General features: G+C 37.7%; 1 protein-coding gene across 4 annotated transcripts in view; it reads right to left on the bottom strand.

The window, feature by feature from the left end:
• Nucleotides 1–25674, bottom strand: part of VPS41 (VPS41, HOPS complex subunit) — a 109651-nt gene that overhangs the window by 6670 nt on the left and 77307 nt on the right. For all 4 annotated transcript variants that reach the window (XM_027655850.1, XM_027655849.1, XM_027655851.1 and 1 more), the window contains 13 exons: nucleotides 24588–24703; nucleotides 22937–22993; nucleotides 20586–20647; nucleotides 19646–19727; nucleotides 15398–15490; nucleotides 14768–14895; nucleotides 13757–13901; nucleotides 11317–11358; nucleotides 11163–11213; nucleotides 9879–10016; nucleotides 6704–6758; nucleotides 5459–5599; nucleotides 3861–3997 (listed from right to left, as the gene is read on the bottom strand). In XM_027655850.1, coding sequence (XP_027511651.1) covers nucleotides 3861–3997; nucleotides 5459–5599; nucleotides 6704–6758; nucleotides 9879–10016; nucleotides 11163–11213; nucleotides 11317–11358; nucleotides 13757–13901; nucleotides 14768–14895; nucleotides 15398–15490; nucleotides 19646–19727; nucleotides 20586–20647; nucleotides 22937–22993; nucleotides 24588–24703 — 1247 coding nt within the window. The remainder of the gene's footprint in view (nucleotides 1–3860; nucleotides 3998–5458; nucleotides 5600–6703; nucleotides 6759–9878; nucleotides 10017–11162; nucleotides 11214–11316; nucleotides 11359–13756; nucleotides 13902–14767; nucleotides 14896–15397; nucleotides 15491–19645; nucleotides 19728–20585; nucleotides 20648–22936; nucleotides 22994–24587; nucleotides 24704–25674) is intronic.

Here is a 25674-nt window from a genome sequence, read left to right as displayed (position 1 = left end):
ACATGTATTGCAAAAAGGAATCATAGTTCATTTTCTGGCTATATTAGGGAAGATACTACTGCATAATTAAAACCAGAAGGCATAAACCTTTCTATTTAATTAAAACAGTCTTGATTTAAAAATGCCTAACGCTATCTTTAAAGGAAAATACTGTTGTAGCAGTTAACTTGAAAGGGCATACTCAAAGCTCTGGGAGTAAATCTGGGGCTTGATTCAGCTTAGCACTCGAACAAGTCCAAGTTTCACAAGGCCATTTAACCAAATTCTTCCAAATGGCATCGCTACCACAATTAAAAGCACATTATTTTTAGTCTTTACAACCAAAAGGCATATGTCCCCCGTGCAAACTGCCACCTGTCCTCTAGTGCCTCCAAGGTGTCTGAACAGCATTTTAATCATGTTCAGGAGCACAACCTAATAATTTTTCCAGGTGCTGTTTCAAGCAGCATTCATCGGATTATCATTGGGTTCTACTAGTTCATAAACTCCATTATGAAAGGATAGATGTGAACTTTATGAATGGATGAATCAGAGTTACTGTAGGTTCAATCAAAGTGCAAACTAGTAAGTCAATGTTTGAGTAAAATGGCTAATTCACAAAATCTAAAAGCATCTAAACAAATTGCTTTTGTATTTTAAAACTAGGGGAAAGAGAGTCCTAGAATACCAACATCTTTTGAAGTTTTCCTCTAATGAACAGCATACAAAGGGTGACAAATAAAATTCATGGCAGAATTGCATTTCCTGAAGTTGGAAAATAAAAATGGGTATTCTGGAAGAATTATAAGGCAGTTTAATAGATCCCTACTTGTAAAGCAGAGCTGTAATGCCAGAGCAAAAGGCAAATTAGTTAGTACTTAGTTGAAGTTGTAGCCGAAGAAAAAAGTCTCACATGATCTATGTTTATTTTTACCCAAAAGAATATCTAATTCTGCCTTAGTCCCATGCTTAGTTGGTTGTTAGTAGTCCCATGCTTAGTTGGTTGTCAGATTTCAAAGGTTAACCACACTGCTTTAGAGCTGAGGTGAGCTTAGAGTAGCACACAGAACAGTTGCAGTGGTTAATCTAGTGGGTGGTAATTTGTTAAAGTGAAGCAGTCAGCCTGCAATCTGCCAATATTAATAAAACTTATTCAAGGAAGAGCCCAGATTAAAAAAAAAATTACAATAAAAAATTACATTAGTAGACTTCCTTGTTGGATTCTCTAATGCACACTGAAAGTCACATACAGCATGCTTTTACAGCCACTCAATTTACTTGGTTTTGCTGGGATGTAAACGATTGTTTTCAAAAAGACTAAGTCTGTCAAAGGCACTGCTTTTAGTTCCTACCCATATTTCAAATCGCATCTAATGTAAAGTTTACTGGTATGGAAATTGAGGAGTATAATATGAAATTTGCATCTGCATACTTACATAAGCATAAAACAATCTTATCAGGGCTTGCAAAAGGAGCCCACAATTAAATAATGAAATGGTACAGCTGTAATATCTTTTGGGAAGCCAACGCTATGAAAAGACCAGCACAGCTTTTGCGTTAGGCAGTGACTTGCAAGTCAAGCAGCAGGTTCTCACTTCACCTGCGCTCCTCCTTTGTGGATCTTGGCACAAGACTCTTTTTGCCTTTGAAAAGGAGAACAATAAAACTTAAGTCCATGCAGAGCTTGAGGTCCAGAGAGCTGAAGTGATAGAAAGTCCTAGCCAATTAAATTTTTATTTCTGTATGAGTTCCAAATGTATGGTATATTATCAGGAGGTATACTATCAGGAGGTTTTTACAAGTGAAAGAGTTACGTCAGGCCAGAATAAAGGTCATGGACTTCTCACCATGAACTTACACAACATCATGCAGAGGTGTGACCAGGCACCATACAAAACCACCAAAGACTAACTTTAAAACAGCTAACTAGGCAGCAATAACAATGATGCCAGGGCAGAACTGTCCTCAGCAATGAGAGGGTGCTTAGATATTTACCTGAAGTCCCACCCATGTCCTGAAGCACGTGCTGAATGCAGAAACAGTCCTTCTATAAAATTTGACTTGCCAATTGGCTACTTTGTCACTGTGCAAGAGCCGTGCTAACATTTCTAAATTTCAATGTAGATATACCATCTGTTCATAAATGGTGCACTTTACACTGCCAGTAACACTTAAGAAAGAGTTTTATTTTAAGCTATAGTTTACATTTCTCTAAAGAAATATAGCCTCTTTTTTTGGCTATATGGTTTTCTATTGTACAAGCAAGCCAAGCACAAATTACATTAAACTTACCTGATTTCTATTATTGCTACGAAATCTAAATTTTAGCCCTAGAGCTATCCATCTCCACTTCAAAATGAATTAATTTGAAATCCATGAATCATTTCAATGCTAACAGTAAATAATTTTAGACATCACTCTGAAGGTTAAATAGAACATTTTAATACAAAAATAATTTTGTTAAAAGATATTTGAAGATAAAATTATTCTTCCCTCCCCAAAATATGACCAAGTGATATCAGTTTTGTCTGAAGCCACACAATGCATTCTGCATATGTGTAAAGCTGCAACTATGCTTACAGCGCTTCCTCAGGTTGCCTGCAGACACAACAAAAATTACATTTTGATTTAATGAGAATGCAGGAACAGGAGGATCAATTGTGGTACTGACAGCAGGAAGATTAACATGTAACTGTTGAAATGCAGCATGGTATTTAGCTAGTATAATTTTGGAAGGATATTAGTATCTCATAAAGTAAATTAAAAATTAGAAGTAATGTTACAACATGCATTATATGCAAACATGTATCCGTTTGTCTGTGGAGGTTCCTTGCACATAACAAGTGTCAGGAGAAGAAGAAATATAAAATGCTACTTCGAAATGGTTAAAGTCATAATCTAAAGTTCATATAAAAATAAAATTATGAAAAGCCTTGAAAAGGCTTAAACACTGCCCTGAAGGAAGATGTAGGCTTTATTTGGCCTGACAGAATACCAATCGTGACCTTACTGTAACCGTAAAGGCCATCTATTTGCTTGAAATGTTAAAAGACTAATAGCAGATGGAGAACAAATGTTTGAGGCTCAGAAAATTGGAGTTTCAGCTACCTACTGGGTTATGTTTTCTTGGACTCTACACAGCCACCATGGAGGCATTCAAACTGCTCTATATCTTTCTGTCTCTCAGTGGAGAGATGCAGAGCAGCATCACAGAGAGCTCAAGTTTGGGACTCCTTTTGTAGCAGGGAGATTTAAAGTATGCAATGCAACACGCTCTGTTGCTACTTTCAGGAAACACTGAAAGGTATGCTTCTTACAAGCATGCATCAGAACCAATCATGTAGGGAACTGCACATATCTGTGCAATTATGCTGGGATAAGAACTCCCATAATCCAATGAGCAGTCCTTTTTTTTAAATGCATAGGCATCAACACATTCTGCAAAACAGATATGAATTTGATTTTAAAAGTACATCTTTCTTCAGTTAGCATGACATTTAACATATACAGGCTCTATTACCTGGTGAATGTTTCAGAATGCATGTTGCATGTTGCATTCTGCCTTCTCACATGCGAAACAGTGAAAAGCACTTGTCATGAGGCTTTCCAATATTGGACAGTTGGGCAGTGTAAAATAGTCTGAATCAACGAAGATGATTCCAGTTCTACTTACCAGGCTTATAACAGCATGAGAAACATTTGGAAGAGCTAGAAGCCATCAACAGATCTTGACAAATTTCTACTATTTCTGTCATAGTTTTGTACCAACTCTCAGTGTCCATGACAGATGGATGAACAAATTATGATAGTAATTTCACAGTGACAAAGAGGTTTTGCTGTCTCTCTTAAAATGGGTATCACATGAAGAATAAAACATTTACCTGCAAGTTGTAGTCCTGAAGAATTTTCACTAGCGAGTCTCTCAAATTAGGAATCTCCATGCCTTCCTTAATGCGGTGAATCAAAAGAATAGGATCAACATGGGTTCCAATATTGTTCAACAAACCAGTAATAAAAGCTGTGAAAACCAAGAGACAAAGAAATTAAGAAAACCAATCCAGCAAAATACCTGATCAAAGGATGCTTTGGTGACAAGCTACATGTTTTGGCTGATTCCATAACAGTTTTCTACTAAGCGATAAGACTTATCTAGGACTCTTTTAGTCTTGCTATGTTTCTTGGGGCTGTATTTTCTTGAATACAAACCTTTGGGGAAGAGAGGAAGATACGGTTTGGCAATTCACAGAACTTCCAGTGTATTCAGAAAAGGGGTAACTGAGTCTCCAGCACAAATCCACAAGTAAATAATGCATTTAGATTTAATAATGAGGGCATTCAAGCAAACAGAGTGAGAAAATTATCTACATTATGTGACTATTCTATTCCCAGTTCCATGGTTTAAAAACAATTTTTCAAGCAACTAATCTAATTTCAGCATGTTTCTTAACATTGGTGAGAGTGACACAATAGAAGTCTTTTGCTTTTTGAAGAGCGTCTGGCTAAACAAAACACTAGAAGGATGAACCTCAAGGCTATGTTTTTTCTTCAACCCCCCAAACTGAGGAATATCACTGCAGTTGCTCTGTATATAGGCAGATAGAACTGCAAGAATTCTATATGCTTTGAATCCCTTTTGCTCTAAAAATGTCACTGACTGTAGCATCACTTTTAGATACGGAGTGCATTTAAATATGGGTAATTTGAGAATGCCATTCTTCGAAAGGAATAACAGATTCTGGTCACTTCTTCCTGTCAGGAATAACAGCCAAGGGATGAAAATGTACATATTCTTACACTAATTCTACAAGACTTTCAGTCCCCCAGAAAAGAGATCCCAAGAGAGACTTTAAAGTCTTGATTTAGAGCTTCAGAAGAGGTTGCAAAAACTAATGGAGTACATAATTAAAAAAATTATTTTCTCAGTCTTTTGAACTTCTCTGAGTCTGCCTCCTGAGCAACACTGATGTTGCTTATGTTTTGATTCCATCTAAACTTTTAACTTGGAGTAGTTACTCATATAATGGATGAATGGCAAAATGCACTCATTATTACAGATCTTACCTTTGTAACAGAAACAAAATAAATTAGTTATTTTACTGAGGGGTAGAAAGGTGTAGGTTCTTCATTTTCAGAATTTGAAAGGGAAGCAGTTGCAATAAACACACTACACAACATCCTCATTAAGCTGCAGACTGTGTTTTGAGGCTGTCTAAAAGTAAAAAGCACTGCTCTCCCCTTGACTGTCATTAAGGACACAAGTATGCAGAGCTTAGTCAAACACTAAACCTCTAAGTACTTGTTCTTATGCTGCCTTACTGCAAGTTTTTATGCACAGTAGACATCTGTGTTGTGCTTCACAAACCAGAACACCTCCCTGGCCATACATAAACATCTTCTCTAACATACACATGAGTAATTAAATCCTTTAATTGCAACAGAATTCCACAAAAAAATACATATGCAAGGCTTCCCCACTTACGTGGTTTGTCAATAGAATATAAAATGAGGTCTTCCCAAAGTTCTCCATCATCTTGTTCCTTGGCAAATTCAATAGCTTTATCTACATCTTGCAGTTCTTCCATTATCATCTTCAAGGCACTGCGGCTATTACCCATTCTGCCTAGAAGGAAAAATAAGTAAAGAGATTATAAACACTAAGTGCTTATCAATGCTCAGTGCTTTAAGAAGCTCTTTCAGTTGTGAATTTTATAAGTGTGAAGTTGACTCAAACTAATTCAACTAAGATCAAACCTAATCTAATCAGATGTAGGAAGGCAAATCCCAGGGCAATCAGTATAATCTGAACAAGTGCTTGGAGTACTTTGCTGGACTGGGACCTGGAGGCTTTCTCAAGGATGTTTTGGATCATATTACAGGTTCTGAACTGCAGCAACATCTAAAATGAGGGGGAGTGTGTATATCTGCATACATGTAAACTATGACATGAAATACCCCCTTCAAGAGCCCACATGGGCACTTTTAATTTACGGTAAGTATAGCGCAGCTTATACCCATGAAAAATAAGAGGAGGAAACAGGAAGAAGTAGTAGAAATGACGAACTATTCTTTAAATAAATTCATGAGTAAATCCTACTCTTCTCCCAAATGGTCCACAAAATATTCTTCTTACTAAACCAGAGATTGTTTAAAAAAATGCTTTCTATTCTGTTCATGACTACTACATAAAGATACATAGAAATCTTAGTCTTACAATGCCTCTCATTCAGAGGTAGAATCCTTGGTCAGCTGGAAGATTTAATTTACAATTAATTTTATGTGAAAAAAAAAAAAAGACAGAAGGCAACATAAGCAAATCTTCCATCTCAGCAATAGATAATATTAAGCTTCTGAGAAGTATTCAGAATAAAAGCTTTGTTTTATTTCTCCTCTCACTTCAAAACTCACAGTATTACTCTTCTCCTGGAGATCGTATAAAAAATACCTCCCCTCCCAACCTGTTCCCCATAGCCTACCCAATTCTTCCAAAACCCCAGAAAAACACCAAGTCAGAAACACAGTAACACAATACATGCAGTTAAGACATCATATTAATCATCCAGTGCTTTGTTTTATTTTCTAAATAATGTTATTTGGATGTACTGACTGCATATCAACTTTGTCTCAGGAAGAACGTTAAACAATATTACACAATACATTTTCACAGCATAAACTTTATTACAAGATTAGAAGTGTGTTGTCATTTATCACACTGAGCACTACTTACTCAGAAGATAGACTGTCTCTTCTACAAAGTTCCTTTGTTGGCAGATCTCAAGAGCCTTGAATTTAAGGGAAGAGAGGAGGGAAGAGAACACAGGAAACCATGTAACATGAAATGTTATTGATCTCAAATGCTGCAGGAGGCTTAAAGTTACATTACTCATTTTGACAGAAACACAGCTCCCTTAATAAGCACTGTCACGCATTAATTAAGAAGAGAAACTCCATGACACTTTTTAAAATTCTTCTCTGAGACTGGGTAAATCTGGGGACAGGACTGGTACAAACCAGCACAATTATCAAAACTACCAAACTGATTACCAGAAAGTTTTTAGTAACAGGAAATTGGCAGAGCTGGTATGCCATTAATGATGCCATGCCTTTTCCAAACTGGAAACAGAATTGGAAACAGAAAGCAAACTCAAGATTCATAGCATTCCTGTGAAGATAACTGTTCACCAATAAAGACTTTTACACTTGGAAATCAAAACTATAAATGCATAGAATACAGCTACAACTAAAGATGTGGATAGGAATTAACTTTTCCTCCACTCTCATTATTTAACATGGGTTACTATGAAGATTAGACATATGGACAATGAATTTTGGGTTAGGGGTAAGTGAACTACTAACGAGATACTTCAGGTGAATGAAGCTATGAATAATACTAATAAGTTATAAACACAGCTGACAGCTTTTTTTCCTCTCCACTTATAAGTTAAAACTACAAAGTACAAGGTATTCAATAGTTCTAGATGCTGCACATTTCCTGACTGTCATGCTCCCTCTAGAGGAAAACAGGGAACATTCCTACTTCTCTTTCAGCTCATTTTATTTGCTAATTTGCACTTGAATAAAAGTGCCTTACTTCTAAAGAACAAGAATTACTTCTTCCTGCTGGGTTTATAACTTCCTTAGAGCAATACTAAGAGTGATTTTTTCAAATAGAAATTGCTTTTAGCAATTTATATGCTGCAATGGAACCTGCTTAACAGGAACTGAAAATATTGGTAACTTGGAAATTTTTAGTCCCATTTTTATTTCCTTAGAACAAAGACTTGTACGTGGCAAAAAGCATTACTATATGCAAGTGTGGTAAGCAGTATAATTACTGAATTAGTATTTCAGTAAATTTAACTAAGTTTTACATAGTGTTGTGTTGCCGTGGGATTTATGGTACCGAAAAAATCTCCGGAGCAGTTAATTAGGGGTGAGATAAGAAAGGGTTTATTTTGCCAAGGCAGTAGATGTTACAAGACGCGCACAGGCCGTGCCTGAGATGTCACGTTTTACAATACCATCCATCCAATCCCAGATGTGTCCGCCCTGTGGCCTTTACTCTGGACTGCCCCAGGTCCACCCCCTGAGAAATGGGTCTGGGGTGCATTTCGGGACCCCCTGTTCATCCCATCTTCATCATCATCATCATCAGAGCACAAAGGGTACATAGTTACCCAGTTTTTGACTTCATTTTGTTGTTCAGGCCCTGATATGCTGTTCTGCCAACAATCTAGGCCTTGCCTTGACAAAAGACTAAACATTTCTGCTGTGTTCAGGAGTAGGATTGATATAGGGAGCATAGAAGGGGGTAAGAGGGTTAAGGAATGTGTAAACAAGGGTGCTAGAGGGAAAGGGACAAGGGACAAGGGATGCTGCTTTTAGAGTCTACCTATAAAACTTACAAGACTTACCAATATTAGAAAAATAAAAAACCATTAGGGGCTTAAGGCATCAGTTGGTATCTTTTCTCTCTTCCTTAGGTTCTTACATATTAATATTTTAACATTAAGGTTAGAATTACACTTTTTTTTCTAACATCCTTTTCTTTCACTCTGGTGATTACTGCACCACACCTTCCAGAAGTTCCTGGGTCTCTGACCTATTCTTGCTTAGCAGCCCACAACTTCAGCAAAGCAGTGCCAGCAATGAGCTTGCATCAGTTTCACATAACACTTTTTTGCACCCTGCACCACTGAAGATGGGAGGCTGAATCTGCAGTAACTAAAACTAATTTGCATCAAAAGAAAAAAAATGCAGGTAAGGTTTTATATATAAAACCATGGTCACACAAATAATACATAAGGCAAAAACTAAGAGAATCAAAAAGTTAAAAACAAGTAAGTCAATAATGCAGACAAAAGTCTCTGGCTGGAAACCTTGTAGGCTCACTGCCTAAAAAAAGATCATGGGTCAATCTCATTTCAGATAAAGAAAGTTTCAACAAAGACCAAGTCTACAATCCCAAGAAAGTATGTTCCATTGTTTCCTGCAGTTGCACAGAAAGTTGACAGAAGCATTCAAAACAAGAGAGGTGTCAGGAACAGTACAGTTCTCTTTGGAATGTTAACCATGTAAAATGCAATACACAATATTACACTTAAAAACTACTCCACTGGTGTCATCATTATAGTTGCATACAGATAGGCATCCTATCACAAGATCAGGTTTGCTCAACCATTTATTCACAGCAACAAATACATATAACAAAATACTGACCCACCTAAAGAGGAAAACTTAGAATTTCCATTTTTTTCACTTTAATTCAAGCAGGGTAAAAAACCTCGAGACTTACCTCCATGTATTTTTTAATTTGTCAAAAAAGAGCATGGAAGGAAAATACAAAAAAAGTATGAAAAAATAAGAAGGTGGAAACCTGGCACTCTGAAAAAGCCCAAGTCTATTGGTCAAAGTACAAAGACAAAATACTTTTAGCTCTTTTAGTTCAGTGACTGTTACATTGTGTATATTATTCAAAAGAAACTTATGACCTTAGAATATAAAGGTAGAAAAACTCCAGTTACAGCTACTGATTTTTCAAGATCTAACACTGACAGCTCCTAGATTTGGCAAAATGACTGTTGATTTCTTACAACCACAACCTGCTGTTCAATCAGGCCAGGCACTGATGAGTAGATATGCTACAGGTATGCATTCAATTGGAATTCAGAACTTGTTCATTAAAAATACCCACTAATTCCTGCACTGAGAGCTGAGAGAGGAAAGTCTCAGCTGTCATCAGCTATGCAAACCAAACTTCTGCAGGTGATTGTCACAAACTCAAATGATCCCTCATTTTGGCAGTAGAGGGCAGTGTCAGACACAGTTAGAAATTCACAACACTACAAGCTACAGACAAGACATAAAAATCGAGGACCTGTGTTTAGATTCTGGGGGCTTACCTTCTCCAGTGGACAGTGTGTGCTGTCTCTGAGAAATGGTAGTAAGTTTGGTCGATCGTATTCAGCATAAAGGCCGATCTGTTTCTCATGATATCGTTGACCTTTATGGTGGTCTCTTTTGAAAAGCTTGTGCAAATACTAGGAATCAAAAAAGAATCAGAACTCAAACCCACTTCTATAATATTATTAATAGAATCATAGAAGGAAGTTGGAAGGAGATCATCAAAGTCCACCTCCTGGCCCTGCACGTGACAGCCCCAAGAGTCACACCATGTGCCTGAGAGCATTGTTCAAATGTGTCCTGAACTCTGTCAGCTTGGTGTGTGTGACCACTTCCCTGGGGAGCCTGTTCCAGTGCCCAACCACTCTATTGGCGAAGACACTTTTACCACATGAAATATTTTAACCAAAGCATCTTGAAGTCTAGATACTGTGACAAAGCTCCTTCCTCTCTCTATGAGTACAGAAACCCCCTGAAAATAATTATGAGGGTCACTTTTATTCCAATGGAAGTAGGCTTCACACTTTCAAACCAATGCATCCCTTCCATAACTGACAGACAGTCAGTTGCCTTTGTAAAGCTCCTGGGCAGTGGGCTGCATACTTCATAGATCTGCTTCCCATAATCAGCTCCCTACCACATAAATCAGCTTTCCACCAAATCGATACCCTGAAGCCTATCTGTACACAGCAGCAAGTTAAATTTCCCTCCCTAATAGAGCCCAAGCCCATGGTTACACGTTATGTATTCCACTGACAGCATGTTCAAAGCAAGGAGGTGCTTCTGGAATAGCAATGTGGAGCCACAGTCTTATAGTGATATAGTAATTCTGTAGAAACAAGAACAATCTTGCAGCTTATGGAAGTTACAATTCTAAAAAGACAAGTGGTTTGCTGTCTCTATAGATCACAAAACATATTTCAGAGCTGCACCCACCAAGCAACTCCATTTTTGTGCAGGGAAAAAGGAGGAATACAAGCAAGAAGTAACTGAGCATAGAATACAAGTACCTGCAATGCGGTAAGAAGGACTTCATGGTATATTAACAAGCAAGTAGTATGTTATCAAATTCTCACAAGTACACATTTTAAAGGCATTTTACTATTGTAAAGATGTTATGACCATGTTATAGAGTGAATGTGCAGAAGTAGTCACTTTGACTGATGATTTATGACATTTCAGTGTCAGGTGCACTCCGACAAGATAAACACACCTGTAAAAGATATGTCCAGCAAAGAGTTTATTCAGCTCAACTTCAAATAACAGAATATAGAAATACTTACAACGTGCTGTAACTCAGGCCTGTTCTCTAATTCTTCAACGACTCTGTCAATCTGAAAGAAAACAAACCTGTGATAAACAACACACAGGACTGAAAGAAGGATAGGCAATCCAAGGTAGCATTGGACTGCCATGCCATGAACTTGTTATACTCACGGAAATTTTATCTTCGTTATCCAAAAGCATGTCTACCGCTTTCTACAATAAAAAAAGAGAATTCAGTTAAGAAACAGGTATGCATATTGTCTCACATTCTATACAGTATTATGCTTATTCACTGATCACAGAATCAGCTGAGTTGGAGGAGATCCATAAGGATCATCGAGTCCAACTCCTGGCCCTGCACAGGACCATCACCAAGAGTCACACCATGTGCCATGAACTCTGTCAGGCTTAGTGCTGTGACCACTGCCCTGGGGAGCCTGTTCCAGCACCCAGTCACCCTCTGGGTGAAGAACCTTTTTCTAATATCCAACCTAAACCTCCTCTGACACAACTTCAGGCCATTCACCACAGAGATCAGTGTCTGCCCCTCTTCTTCCCCTCATGAAGAAGACTCATTGTAGACTGCAATGAGGTCTCCCCTCACTCTCTTCTTCCCCAGGTTGAACAGACCAAGTGCCCTCAGCTACTCCTCATATGGCTTCCCCTCAAGGCCCTTCATCATCTTCACTGCCCTCCTCTGGACACTCTCTAATAGGTTAATATCTTTCCTATATTGCAGTGCCCAAAACTGCACACAATATTCAAGGTGAAGTTGTCCCAGTGCAGAGCAGAGCAGGACAATCCCCTTCCCTGACCAGCTGGCGATGCTTTGCCTGATGCCCCCCAGGACAGAGTTGGCCCTCCTGGCTGCCTGGGCACTGCTGACTTGTATTCAATTGGCCATCAACCAGGACCCCAGCTCTCATGGCAACCTGTGACTTGGAGAGCTGCATCTACCATTGGCAGGTCTGGCTGGCTGGAGGCCTCTGACACGGTTGGTACAGTGACTCCATGAGCTACAAGGCACTGAGCTTTACAGTGCATCAACACCATAACTGAGGAAGCTTAAACTAATACACTAATAAGACTGGGGCTGAAAGGATCTCTTTGCTCTTCCGTACCAGCTACTGAGTCTGTTTTCTGCCTATATTGGCTGCCCTGGATGGTCAGAGACAAGCCCTTCCTGCTCACCCTGCTTGTGCGACTTGCCATGTCACCCTCCCTGGTTACCCGCTCTCGCTCCCTGAGCCAATTGCTAAATCTGCCCCAATTGCTCTTGGCACTGCTTTCTGCTCACCAAGTTGGCTTCCAAGGGCTTCTGACTCCTCTTAGCTCATTTATTTTTAATCTGTTAAAATATCTCCAGTGGTAAGCAAATATAAAATCATTAAGATCACCATACCTCTGAATCAAAATCCACAAGTGTCAGATGGATATTGCAGACCTACTCTTTCCAGCAACAGTAATTCAGAGAGCAGTTTGTATAGCATCAGCATTCCCTCACAGCACAGCATTACAGGAGAACACATCATGTATTCTTCCAGAATACTTCTCCTAAGTTTCCTCACTAATAGCAATCAATGATGTGTACTTATATTGCAGGTGATGTATGCCCGTCGAGTCACTGGTCACAGAAAGCCACTGCCAAATGATGTTGAAATACTCTTTGTCCCACTGCAGAAGTGAACTGAAGTATGATAGCTATAGAAGAAACACACAACTCAACCTGCCTTACAACTGGATTCCTTGAAACTACCTGTACCCCAATACTGTAACATAAGCAAACGAAGACCACATAAGCCAAGTGGCCACCAGGATTCTGGTTCTGCTTCCTCTTACAAGAGCAAACTTCTGCTTCACATTCAAAAAATACAAACCTAAGATTCCTGATATGATTTATTCTATTTAATTGAAAAGAGTTATAGTTTGTTTCCCCTCATATAGTTTAGAATGGGCACACTAATTATAGTGGTACAGATGGCTCTGTATTTTAGCTACAGTGCTTAAACACCTACTACACTTAAAAAAGAGCAGATCTACGTGGTTGTCTTCCCCAGGGATCATACCAAAACTCATTTGCTCGGATTTTATAGTCAGTTGGAAAGAAAGAAGACAGAATTCAGCACAAAATAAACACTTCCTGATTTTTTGAATTTAGGTTAACAACCTTGCAAACTTTCAAAAGCAGATTGACTGTAGTGAAAGAAAAGTGGGAAGTACATTAAATATTTCCTGTCTATTTTCTTGGCTTATCAAAAGCATTATTTGGTTAGAAATACGGAAAGAATATCATGGTGAAATGACACTCTGCGTGAAATGATATTCAGTGTTGGGACTTGAGAATCACAACAATGACCTTGGATCTGGCACTCTTCTCACTGTGAGTGACAAATGGAAATGGAAAGGAAATACAAATGGAAATACAAAAGAAAAAATAATCCTTGGGTCAATTATTCTGCAGTCTAGGTAAACGTAATCTTCCTTACCTCAGAATGTATCCAGACGTACCAAACACACTCTCTGCCTCAACACTACCTTTAACTCATTAATTTTTAATCTGCTAAAATATCTCTAGTGGAAAGCGAATATAAAATCATTAAGATCACCATACCTCTGAATCAAAATCCATGAGCAGAACAATTTTGTCTCTGATAGAACTGAAGAGATTGTGCTTGTGGATCAACTGGAAGACGTCTTTGTGCCTCAGAGTCAGGTAGATTTCTAGGGCTCTGCCATAGCGCTGGTCGTAAGTATACCTGATAAAACCAGGGTTATAATACCACGTGATTTCACATACCTAAGTGTAGGAAAATCACCTATGAGGGAAAATATAAACATACTCTAGTATGTAAAGCTTGCTAGGATAGAGTCCCTGTAACTCATTTTTATTAGAGGGAAATAAACACCAGGCAACATTAATTTCACCTCCATTTATATTGGCCACCGCATTTGTGTTCTGACCTATGGTTTTCTGCATTTTCATTTTCTGTTTTCAAATCACAGGAGAAGCCACAAAAACTCTAGCTTTTCAATTTTTGGAAACCAATTGGAAATCTCTTCAGAGCTAAAACCCACTGTTCTCTAAATACTTTAGTAACATAGTAATAGAGAGTAGTTCTGCTTTCTTCAAAGACGCAGTACAAAAAGAACTTAACATGGTGATCAGGCTGAGAAAATCAAAGAGCTTTACCCTGTAAAAAGTGGCCTAGAACCAGATCACTTTTGGTACATTTTGCAGTCACATATTTCCAGCCATGCAGTAACTACTTCTTAAATAGTGGGCAATAACTCCACCTTTTTACTTTCCTGTAGGTAATTCCGAAATGCACACTTCACAAAAGAGGTTTCCCTCTGACAGCATAAAGAGGAATGCTAGCTATTTACTTTGGAAAAAAGAGTAAGGAAATCCAATCTCATGCTTAACAATTTACTTTCATACACAATGTGAACTTCATAAGAAAGGGTAAAGAATTGCTAAGCTGTGCAATCAGCAGAGTGAAGCCAATACTCTGTAGACTACAGCAAAGAAGATTTCTGTTAAGAGAGTTAAGCAAATATTGATAAACTACAGTACACTCTTTTAAGTGTACTTTTTGTAACAGGAATTGAAAATTGTACTCACAATTCTGCAAGTGTTCGTAGCAAAGTCCTGTTCTGTGGATCTTTCTTCAGGTGATCCACTACAGCTTGAACTATGATTGTGTTGTTGTACAGATCTCCAGGCCACTCTTTTATAAGGGTTGCAAACCCCTAAAAGTATAAGAGATTGTAACAGAAATAGAAAGAATGGCCTAAGGAACATTTCAAAACATCAAAGTTTCAGCTGAGCCTCTGAGATGATATCTGCTCTGCTTCACCTTTAAGCAAATTTTACGTGTTCACAGATGTGCACAATGCAGAACACAGATTTTTCCTTCTTAGAGCAATGTTATTAAGATTCATGAAGCTGAGTTTCTTTCAGGTGCTGTAGGCTTTGTGCATCACCTCAGCCACTTACGCTAAATTCAAAAAACTAAAAATAACAATATCTATAATAAATAATTAATCTCACAGTATTTACATGCTCTGAAGAACATTCTATTTAATCTCTTAAAAACAAAATCAAAATTCAACTTTTTAATATTTTCATTATTATGGAACTGTTCATTGATAATCTGTTTGAATACAACAGAGAATTTGCTGTCAGAATTCTACATTCCTGAGGGTGTTTGGCTAGCAATAACTTAAATGTAGACACATCAGGCTGCAGTACCTCGTAGTCACTCTCCAAAAACTCATGTAGGACCATTTCATAGATCAGAGGTTTCAAAACTGGATCCCGTCTTGGCAAGTAAGGACTAATTGCCTATAGGAACAAAGAAAAGAAAGTATCAGAAAGGGAATGACATGTAACATCCCAGTACACTGATAACAGAACAAAAAGAATTGTTGTTAAACAAAAATAACAAAGTTATGCACAAAACATGGCCCTTGGTATTCACTGGAAGCCTACATATCGTATTTGTAAGCAGTACCCTTCAGTTATTTACTTTAGGATTACACACATTGGAATTGTGTGTAATTACACACATTTGAATGTGTGAGATTACATACATTTGAAAGAATTTTCATTTGAAAGACAGGTGGCAAGATACTAGTTATGATGGGAGAATCAGCCATTGCCCTTAGAGAAGTCTGAATATTTACCACTAGTCAGAAAATAAAACCCATAAAAGACCTCAGAAGAAGAATGTTTTCAAAATCCATTTTGTCAAGTCTTGGCCTTGTTAAAAGGTATAAGGATGCATTAGCTGAAAAATGCGTACTTCTGATTTATGACCTACTGTGGGATCACTACATTTTATGAAGAGTTATGTTTTGCCAGCTATTTTTACATACACAAATGAAAATTAATTTAAGAATATATCTCTCCATGAAAAGAGTGAAGGCATGTGATCTGTTACTCTATAGGAGGTGATAAAGAGTTGCATTCTGGCAGGCAGGAGATGAGAACCTGCCAGAATAAATCAGTTCATACCCTGGAATTTCAGCACATCATCTTATTAGCACTATTACTCCATGCAACTAGAGGCCAAGATTATTACCACATTCCAAAATAAATCCTACTGCTACCAGCAGTGTGGGAACTTTGGGGTTTGTAGCTAAAGGATCAACACTGATGAAATTACTCCAAATACTCAGAGATGTTGCCTGTTGCCCACTATTGGCACATACTACAGTAACATTTTGTTACTGAAGTTGCTTGAACAAAGCAGGAGAAATAACATTTCACTACAGTTTTTTTTCAGTTTTACAGACAGCAGTGACTATTCACAACAAATTCTAGTATTTAAATCAAAATAATAGCCTAAGTTACATATTTCACTCAAGTCTTCCATTTGTAGGTGAGAAAGGAAGTACAAGTAAAAGATCAATAAAAAATGACTTTGTAGAAATTAACAGTTCATTGCTTGCAGGAGACCTCTTCTCTCCATGTGCTGTTTGAGCTTGGCCAGTCTTTGAAATGTAGTGCTGCCAATATCAGCTCCCACCATCTGTCACAGAATTAAACAGTTAACTCACAGCACAGCCTTGCCAGCTGCCCTGGGGAATCATATTCCTGACTGCCTCAGAAAAAGTCTCTTCCGACCATAAAGAAAGCAAGTTGGACATCAGCTGGAGACTCAAAGGCAGAGTACAATCTCCAATGGCTGTTTTCATTCCTACTTTCTACCTTCCTGTCACCTCCTAAATGAACAATCTCCCCCAACAGACTTGCAACACTTGGCTGTGGAGAGGTGCAGTTGCCTTGCTGTGTGGGGTCCAGGTTGCCTCAGGAAGGAAATCTCTCCTGTCCCAAGTCCCAGTGCTTTGAAGGAAAACCACAGCCACCTCCTGCAGTTTGGCCACCAGGCTCAACAAAGACTAAGAAAAGCATACAAGGTATTTTTAAGCCTTGGTACAAAGGTGAACTAAGACCCAAGCTGGAGGTTACGAATTCTTCCTTTTTTTTTTTTTTTTTAAGCTGCAGTTAAGGAGCAAGATCAGACAAAAAAGCTGTGCAATCAGAATGCCCTTGTACCAATTCTTGAACCACGTGCTGAAAGTCACTTTAAATAAAAAAGGGATATTATACACAGAAATATTTTCTTCCTTTGTTTCTTCTTAGGAGCTGCTTACAGACTTTACATCAATAGGTATGAGTTATACAAGAAAGCCATGTAAAAGTGGACATGAAATAGCCTAAACCAGCTCACCAACAAACCCAAACCACAATTATTGATTCCTCAAAGGATATCTATGAGATGAAAGGGACTGTCTGGATAGTGCTGCTCTCTGCTATGCCCACTAGAGTCAGGTGAAGTCTTTCAAGTGCCCTCTAGCCAATGTTTTGGTCGTGAAAGCAGTGCTGTTGCTAGCTGATCATCCTGAACTCCTGCTGAAAGTTACCGCTGTCACAGTGTCAACAGAATGGAGCATATCCCTCATGCCACAAAAGCCAACAGTCACAGTCACATCTTCTTTGAATCCATTCACCTTCCTCAGCTGTTTGAGCTGAGACGTATTTTATACTGAAGTGACTTGAGCACAAGCTCCCTCAAGCTACCACAGCTGGAGGAGAGGAACAGATCATTGCAAGGCTCTAAAATCTTGAAACTGCCATAACAAGGTTTGTTAGAGGATATTCACTAAAGACATGAGAGATGTCAAAATACCAAAATGCAACCTTTAGCAGCCAAACAGGACCGTTTAGTACAGAACACTCAAAAATGCCCTAAAGCCACATGCAAACAAACCAGACACCCCACAGGCTTTGACACTGGGGTATCACTAATCCCTCTGCAGGAAGGAAAGTTTAAACCTTTAGTTTTACTATCACCTTAGCTATTGGCAAATCACACTAGATTGGAAATGCCATATTTCAGGCAACTGCATATTTTAATATGCAGTGCAAATTCTTTTAAGAAAATTCCATTTTGAAATAAACTCTGTCTCCAAATCTCCAACAGTCTTCTCATCAGGGCTTAAAGCCATTATAGGCCAGCTACAATATGGTGTGTAATACCTGCTGGTTAGGTAAATAGCTAAAAATTCCAAGAAACACACAAGTAATCCCAAGCATTACAAGAACCCCTTCATTTAGATCTGGCTTAAGTTAGTTCATAGTTTATCCTTTATGATACTCATATATCTTTAGGATTTTGGGAAAAGTTATATGAGATTGAAATAGTACAATAACACAGGCATTTTCTAGAACTGCAACTTGATGCTGAATAATGTAATAGTTTCTTTTTCTAAGTTTGAGAATTCTTGGGCCTAAGCCCTAAAAAGGAAAAGAAGAAATTCAGAAGGTTGAAAACAATCAACTGTTTAGAAAGTCAGTAACTGAGCAGAGATGTTTTTCAGCAAACCTGCAAATATTTTTATATTTTGCAGTCAGCTGGATGACATAAGGAGTGACAAGACAAACATCTCTTCCAGACACTTGCATCTAAAAAAACCCCAAAAGGACAAAGAAGCAGTGTATCAAAATTTCACCTGTACCTGAACTCCGCTCCTTTATTGGACTGAAATAAAGAAACAGAAACATGGGATTTCATCTTCCAAGGTGGCAAAGAATGCACCAAACCACTAATAAGTCATACAGAAGGCAAGGCTGTTCTTGCACTGGAGTGGCTCTAAAACAGAAGTCAGACATTTCTGAAATTCATAATGCTGAAACACTTTTGGTCTTTGAACAGAATTAAATAGCTCAAAGCCAGCAAGGGACTGCGTGCTGTGAGATCTTAATAATATGTCCTTTTTGGCTCATTGAGTTTGAATAGGAAGACATAAAATTCAGAAGTAAATGTACACGTGCTACCAAAGGGAATGTGCATAATGTTTTCTACTGGTTTAGCAGTGACAGTACTAAAGCCTTATGTCCTGGGCAATTTATTAACTGAGAATCTCACATTAGATGTGTACTGTTACAGTAGCTGGCTTGTGACCAGGGAAAACACACAACAGGGCAGACTGCTCCTCATTTCTTGCCACCATTTCTAGCACACAGCATAGGTCTTTGCTGTTGCTTTGCAATTCTTTGGCATTTATAGTTGTGTATCTGTTGTAAGAGAACTGGATTTTCCAGAATGACTGGCACCCATAGAGACAATTTTTCTTAAGAGTTGGGGTAGGATTTTCAGGACATACCAGAAAGGAATGAAAAGTAAATGGGAAAGATGTATTTAACTGTGAGCATCTTTGTAAGTAAAGGCCTTGGGGTGGGTCTTCTACTTGGAGACTGTCAACAAGTGAAAATACGTAGCTGAGTATATAGATATGCTATGCCTCCAATCCTGTTTCAAAGTATGTTAACACATACACATCAATCTGAAAGACAACTGTCTAGAAACAACTAAAGATCTGGGGCAGAAATACCACAATAGGGCATTAAATGTGATGCTTTAGATACTTAGTCAAAACATGCAGTAAGCACAGCATGCAAATTACTTGAGTACAGACTCAGAAATTAACTTACCTTAAGCTGACCTATTTCTTTAAACTTATAAACTTCAAATTCCCAGAGTTCTGTGTTTTTGCCAAGAATTTTCTGGCACTTTCTGGAAGGAAGATGAAAGGAGAGAGAACAAAAATAGGTACAGAGAATAATACAAATGTGACAGCATTACTGCAAGGATTCCTTTATTCTTCTTCTTATCATGACATTTACTCAAGTGACTTATTTTGGCAACCATTGCTTTCAGCAGAGTACGCCAGATTCTCCTCCTTTCAGATCTTAAAATTTTGTTGCATCCAAGATGACTAACTGCTTATTATTCATTCACCCTTAGTGATTAGGGCCATATTAGCTCTCACAGAATCATTGAATAGTTTGGGTTGGAAGGGAGATCAAATATCATCTAGTTCCAACCCCCACGCCATAGGTAGGAATGCCACCCTCTCGATCAGCTTTATGAATGATTTTTTCAAATCTCAGTTGAGAAAAATTGAGCATTTAGAAAGAAAAGCTTATGCTTACACATACATGAAAACACAAATCTTGGGTAATTTCTGATCCTTACGTTAGATACCCATATTTGACAGTTTTGTTTATACCCACATAAAACCAACTTATTTTCTGATGATCTTACACATAATAACACACTAATATACTTAGTTTATCAAAATCCAAAGAAAACCTCAGTTTTGAAAATCTAGTGTGACTGAAAAATCAAGGCTGACTTTCAAAAATATGTATGTCTCAATTCCAGTTAAAGTTTACAATAACTTTTAGGTCACTACAGACAAGAAAATACAGGGCACAGAAAAATACATCTGTATGCTTTGAAACTTCAGAAACTCCAGAACAAACAGAAAATCAACATCACCAAATACTTCAGAATCAATAATTGATTTTGCTTTTTCCCCATACGCAGACACACTTTATCCAGCAAAGAAGATCTTTAATACTAGGTTACCGAGCAGCCAGGTCATACTCTCCTTTCTCCACTAGGTGATTTACATAGGCTAAGCCGATGTCCTAAAGGGAATAAAAATAAAGAATTAACTATAAAAGTTTGGGAGTGAACTATTTGACAACCACAATAACTACCATAACAGCAATGCATATAGCTGGAAAGTCAAACACAGGGCTCTAAGTGGATCCCCTGATTCTCCTTTACAAGTAGGGCCCACAGAACAGTCAACACATAATACCTGCGTAGGCCATTCACAGGTTCAAACTGAGGTGCTCCTTTAAATAATTCTCATAAACTCATTCATGCTGAGAACACTCTGCCACCTTTCCTTACTAAGGATTGTTCAAAACACATAGCTGATCTGTCAGTGCTTGGATTAGTTAGTTCAAAAAGAAAACCACCAGCCATTGTATAAGGCATGCTCTTTGTCAAAACAAAGTTTGCAGAGAGGGGCAAAAAGTTGGTTGACAATATAAATTCTAGTGCTGCTCAGTAAAGTGCAGGAATTACTGAGAACTTAGCAAGATTATTAGGTATTATTACATACTAAATTTCTCTTCTCAAGAGTTCATCACACAGGTCAGTTGTAAAATTTTTCTGGTAGGAATCTAATATATATTAAAATTTTGGCATGGGCCTTCTGCTGTAATCTCAACATTCATGTCCATGTTGACACAACCCAGTGTACTCACTGCATAATTTAAGAATCATATCAGTAAAAGCACATTGTTTCTAGGAAAAAAAAATGGAGAAAAAATGAAAAAAGAAAAAACAAAGCTGAACAATGAAAAAGAAGTCCTTGTTTCTTACAAAAATAAACATTTGGGTCTTCTGAAGCACAATACTTTTTTGATCAACATGAAGGACAGTACTGACTGGAGCAGAGTATGAACAGAGGTATGCAACAACTTCAACTGGTCAGTCTACTAAAAATGTCAGAAAAGGCTTTTCATTCCACTACAGGAACAACCTTTGTATTTTCAACTTCACCATTCTCAAGAATGAAGATTTCTGCCAGCCTCTTTCTCCTGTGTACCAGCTCCCCAGCGAGCAGAGAAGACTATAGTAAAGGAGCTGTAGATCTGGTTGTTCAGGACCTTTGCATTCTGCTCAAGAGGTGCAGAGGAGCAGTGATAATTACTGCAATCCAAAAAATGCCCAAGGCCACCAGACTTGTCAGGTGGTTCAGGTGGTGTGAATGTGGTGTTACCTGGCAGTGAGAGCATGAGTTGTTTTAAATCACTATACCACTAATCCTTCACTTAGGGCTTAATGCCAACATTTTATTCCCTCAACACATTCCATTGGCTTTTGTATTAGAGACCAAACTCTCAAAAACTGCTTGTATTTCACTGAATTTCATTGTATTTTGTAGAGCAAACTTCTGCAAACCAAAAGAAAAGCTGTGGGGTTTTTTGGTTTGGTTTGGTTTTTGGGGTTTTTTGGGTTTGGTTTCTTTCCCCTCCTAATGTATTGCTTGGACCCCCTTTAACAAGTCTTTATATCTTTCACAAGGGTCACAGAGCAGCTGTGATGAGTGCAAACTCTGTGATAGGTGATGACATACCATTACATCTTGATTCAACTTCTGGACTATACAAGAATAAAAGTTTTTTTAAGACATACTGATATACAGCATGCATATCAGTAATTTGGCCCAAAATTAAAAATTAAACACATCTTCTAACACTTTGTACAGATTTAAATTTAAAGCAGCAGCAGTACTAACAAAATACCAATATGTTCACACTGAGGTCAATTTAAACAAAAACAAACAAGCAAAAACTAAAATTAGTGATGCTTTTGTGGCTATTACACTATCCTTCCTTTTGTCTTAAACATAGATACCCTTTGTTGCTCTGTTAAAGGGACTATAAACATGGGAAATAACTATACATGAGAAAAGGAGCTTAACTATGTAAAATAATGAGAATTGGAAAGCAGAATGAGAGAGTTAGAGATGAAACTGCAACTGAATTTCAATAGCATTTACCAGGTAAAAGTTTAAGAGAAATGTGTCACTCCCCCCACAATCTCTAATAGTGCAATACTGTCTGTTACTTGAAACAACAGTAATTTAATATGAAAGTAAATGTAAACAAAAACCCCATCAGAAATGCAAATCTCTTCTTTTTAATGTCAATAGCACCTTTATAAAATCCAGATCTTTCCATGCTTCACAGACCAACATTCCTGTTCTGTAGCTGAAACCCTAGGAATCGAATGCTAGTTGGAGTATGCCTAACAGTTATTGCCTGGTGTCATAGAGAACAGGGAATTTGTTTGTTGTATCTCACAGCATTCTAAAAGAAGGCAGATACTCTGTTTTAAATAGAAGTTTTGAGACTTACCAAAATCTTGTGCTTTTTTATGGTTTTCTGACTGATCTCAGCTGCCATCAAAGCTTCCTATATTCAAAAGGAAGTAAACAGAGATACTAGCCAAATACACAAACTTTCAATACAGAAAGCTCTAGAACTGTATAAATCAACTGTTTTTCAGAGCAGGGTGTTTGAAGCACTAGAATTTTTAATGCCACAGTTGGATGAACAGCTCTGAATTCATACTCAAACAAAAGCAGTCAACCAAAGAGAAAACTACTTTTGTTTCCATCTGGGTTCATTCCACATTACTATATTAGGATCAAATCGCAAGATTACAACAAAACAGACAATGCAATCACATTGGATCATTTTCAAATAAGACTCCTTCACTGCCAAAACCTGTGAAAAAAATGAACAGGAAAAGGGGTGAGAGAAGGCTACCTTCCAGTTCCAGAGCAAACGTCTTCTCTAGTCAGAATGATTTATGACTTAAACAGTGTCATTTTCTGCTCTTCTACTTCTTTTGAATGTACAGAAACAAAACTGCCACTCTTCCAAATAAAAATGAAACCTTTAAGATACATCATAACACACAACTATCTACTACCTTGAATGGCTTTCATAAAGGCACATGCACAGCTGTCACTTGCAAATTACTGGAGTCTTCAGGGACCAAATGCTGTGATTTACATAAACTGCAAAACTGCACTAATCATACAGGTTTGCTATTCAGATGCAAAAGCATCCACAGGGATTTAAACAAATCTGCATGAGAAATATCATGATTGTATTAACAAAAGGAATATGTACTGAATGGCTTCTCCACGTTTTTTTTTCTTATAATGGGCACCCAACAAATAACACATAAATAAGAATTTGCAAGTTACTTTAAGCACCATAGCAAGTGTTCTCAGTAAACAAACTGCAGGACATTAGAATTCAGAACACTGGGTGCATGTTGATATGGTATCTAAGAATTTATTATTATTGTTGTTTTAGGTGTTCAGATATACAAACTTAAGCACACCAATATTTACACAACCAAATACTGAGCTGGTTTTTTTTCCAAGGGAGCTGTATACCTTTGTCTTTTAATATTTGCTCTGCTTGTTTGTGAGCAACACCACTTTCAGCATGAATAGCTACAGTTCAAGCCCATAGTATTTTAGTTTTAAAAGCTTTAACAGCCTAGGTAAGTAACATGAAGCAACACCCAATACCCTAACACAACCACTTTGTTCTATAGTGGAAGCACCATGGAATAGGAAAAATCTCATATTGCCCAACAAGACCATTTCCCTCCCCTCTTTAGCTGGGATAGACCTAGAAAAATATCCACATAGCTCATTAGTTAACTGTTCTGCTGCTTTAAAGCCAAAACCCAGCTTTAATAATTTTCAGTGACAGCTAATACATTTCACATATGATGATGAGAGCAGCATTCACAGCATCTAATTCAGCTACCTCACTTGGCTGCAATTCTGACAAATTGTTTCAGAAGAAGACTAATTCTATAGAGAGATGGAAGGATGTATAGTTAACTCCCACTCTTTACAAGCATTTAGTCAATGACTGTAGGAACAGAAACTATCCAATCCAAATGACCTAAGAAAGTCCATCATCCTACTCCAATTTCCAAACCAGGAAAGTCGGAAGGAAAGAATTATGTTAAAATTACTTCATATTTCTTCTTTTCAAGAAGCCAGTCAATGTGGTCATCTTGGTCCCGCTCTTTAGCCACAACCACATCTCTTGGGCTGATGATATAAAACAGTGATTCACCTTCGGAATACTCTGCAAATGCATATACAGTTTTATTATTATTATATTTTCCTTAAGTAAAGCTCTGCTTTTTAGTACACCCTTGAGGAGAATTTAAAAAGAAGAGATGCAAGGAAGACAGCAAGGCTACTCCTGCAGAACATGCTTGTTTTGGAAGCTGTATTCTGCAATAAATTAGAACTGGTTTAAATGGCAAAATATCTTTCAAAAAATCACTACATCCACTATGTGTAAACTTTATGATGGTTTAGAACCCATTGTCATACTTTTAGAGGACTATTACTCTACATAGCCTCCAATAAACTTATCCTTCCCATCAAGGTCAAGGCCATCAAAAGCATAAATGATAGATGCCATAACCCCTGGGGACACAGCACATCATTACAGCAATGCATTTGCAATGCTGTAAGTTAAGGTTATATGTATAATGCATTTTCTTTTACCATAAGCCTTTATTTTTGAGTAAGCTCAAAGAAAAAGTACTAAAAGGTAAAATCAAACACAGAAGATAACTGTTCTTAAGAGTTGTTATTTCCACAGAACCCATGAAGAAACAGCAATATTTTGTAGGCACAGGAAAGAAAACTACCCCCCATCCTTCATCTGCATCTATACAAACATACAAACACACTCCTGAAGTGATAAGCAACTCACAAAATAATGCTTGTCTTAAAGCCATTCAAAACATTTAGACTTGTCAGATGAACTAGAATATTCATAAAGCATAGAAGTACAACTGTGGACATCAATGTTCTGCTTCGAGACAGGTATAAAGAAATCTCAACTCTGTTGATAGCAGCACAGATGTTTTTCAGGTCAGGAGGAGATATACTATATTTCTAGTGGCTTAAGGTCATAGATGTACACAAAGAGGTCTGCCAAGTCTATAATTTGAAGCATGCTGCCAAAGAAGATGCTTAAATTTCAGATTCATGGATTTTAAAAGCCAGAGGAATGTTTCTGTATAACACAGGCTATATAAT

The sequence above is a fragment of the Corapipo altera genome, unplaced genomic scaffold, assembly GCF_003945725.1.
Source record: "Corapipo altera isolate COAL_440 unplaced genomic scaffold, ASM394572v1 59, whole genome shotgun sequence".
In the NCBI taxonomy this organism is placed as follows: Eukaryota; Metazoa; Chordata; class Aves; order Passeriformes; family Pipridae; genus Corapipo; species Corapipo altera.
Note: the sequence above shows the minus strand (reverse complement) of the source record. Positions and strands in the feature narration are given on the sequence as shown.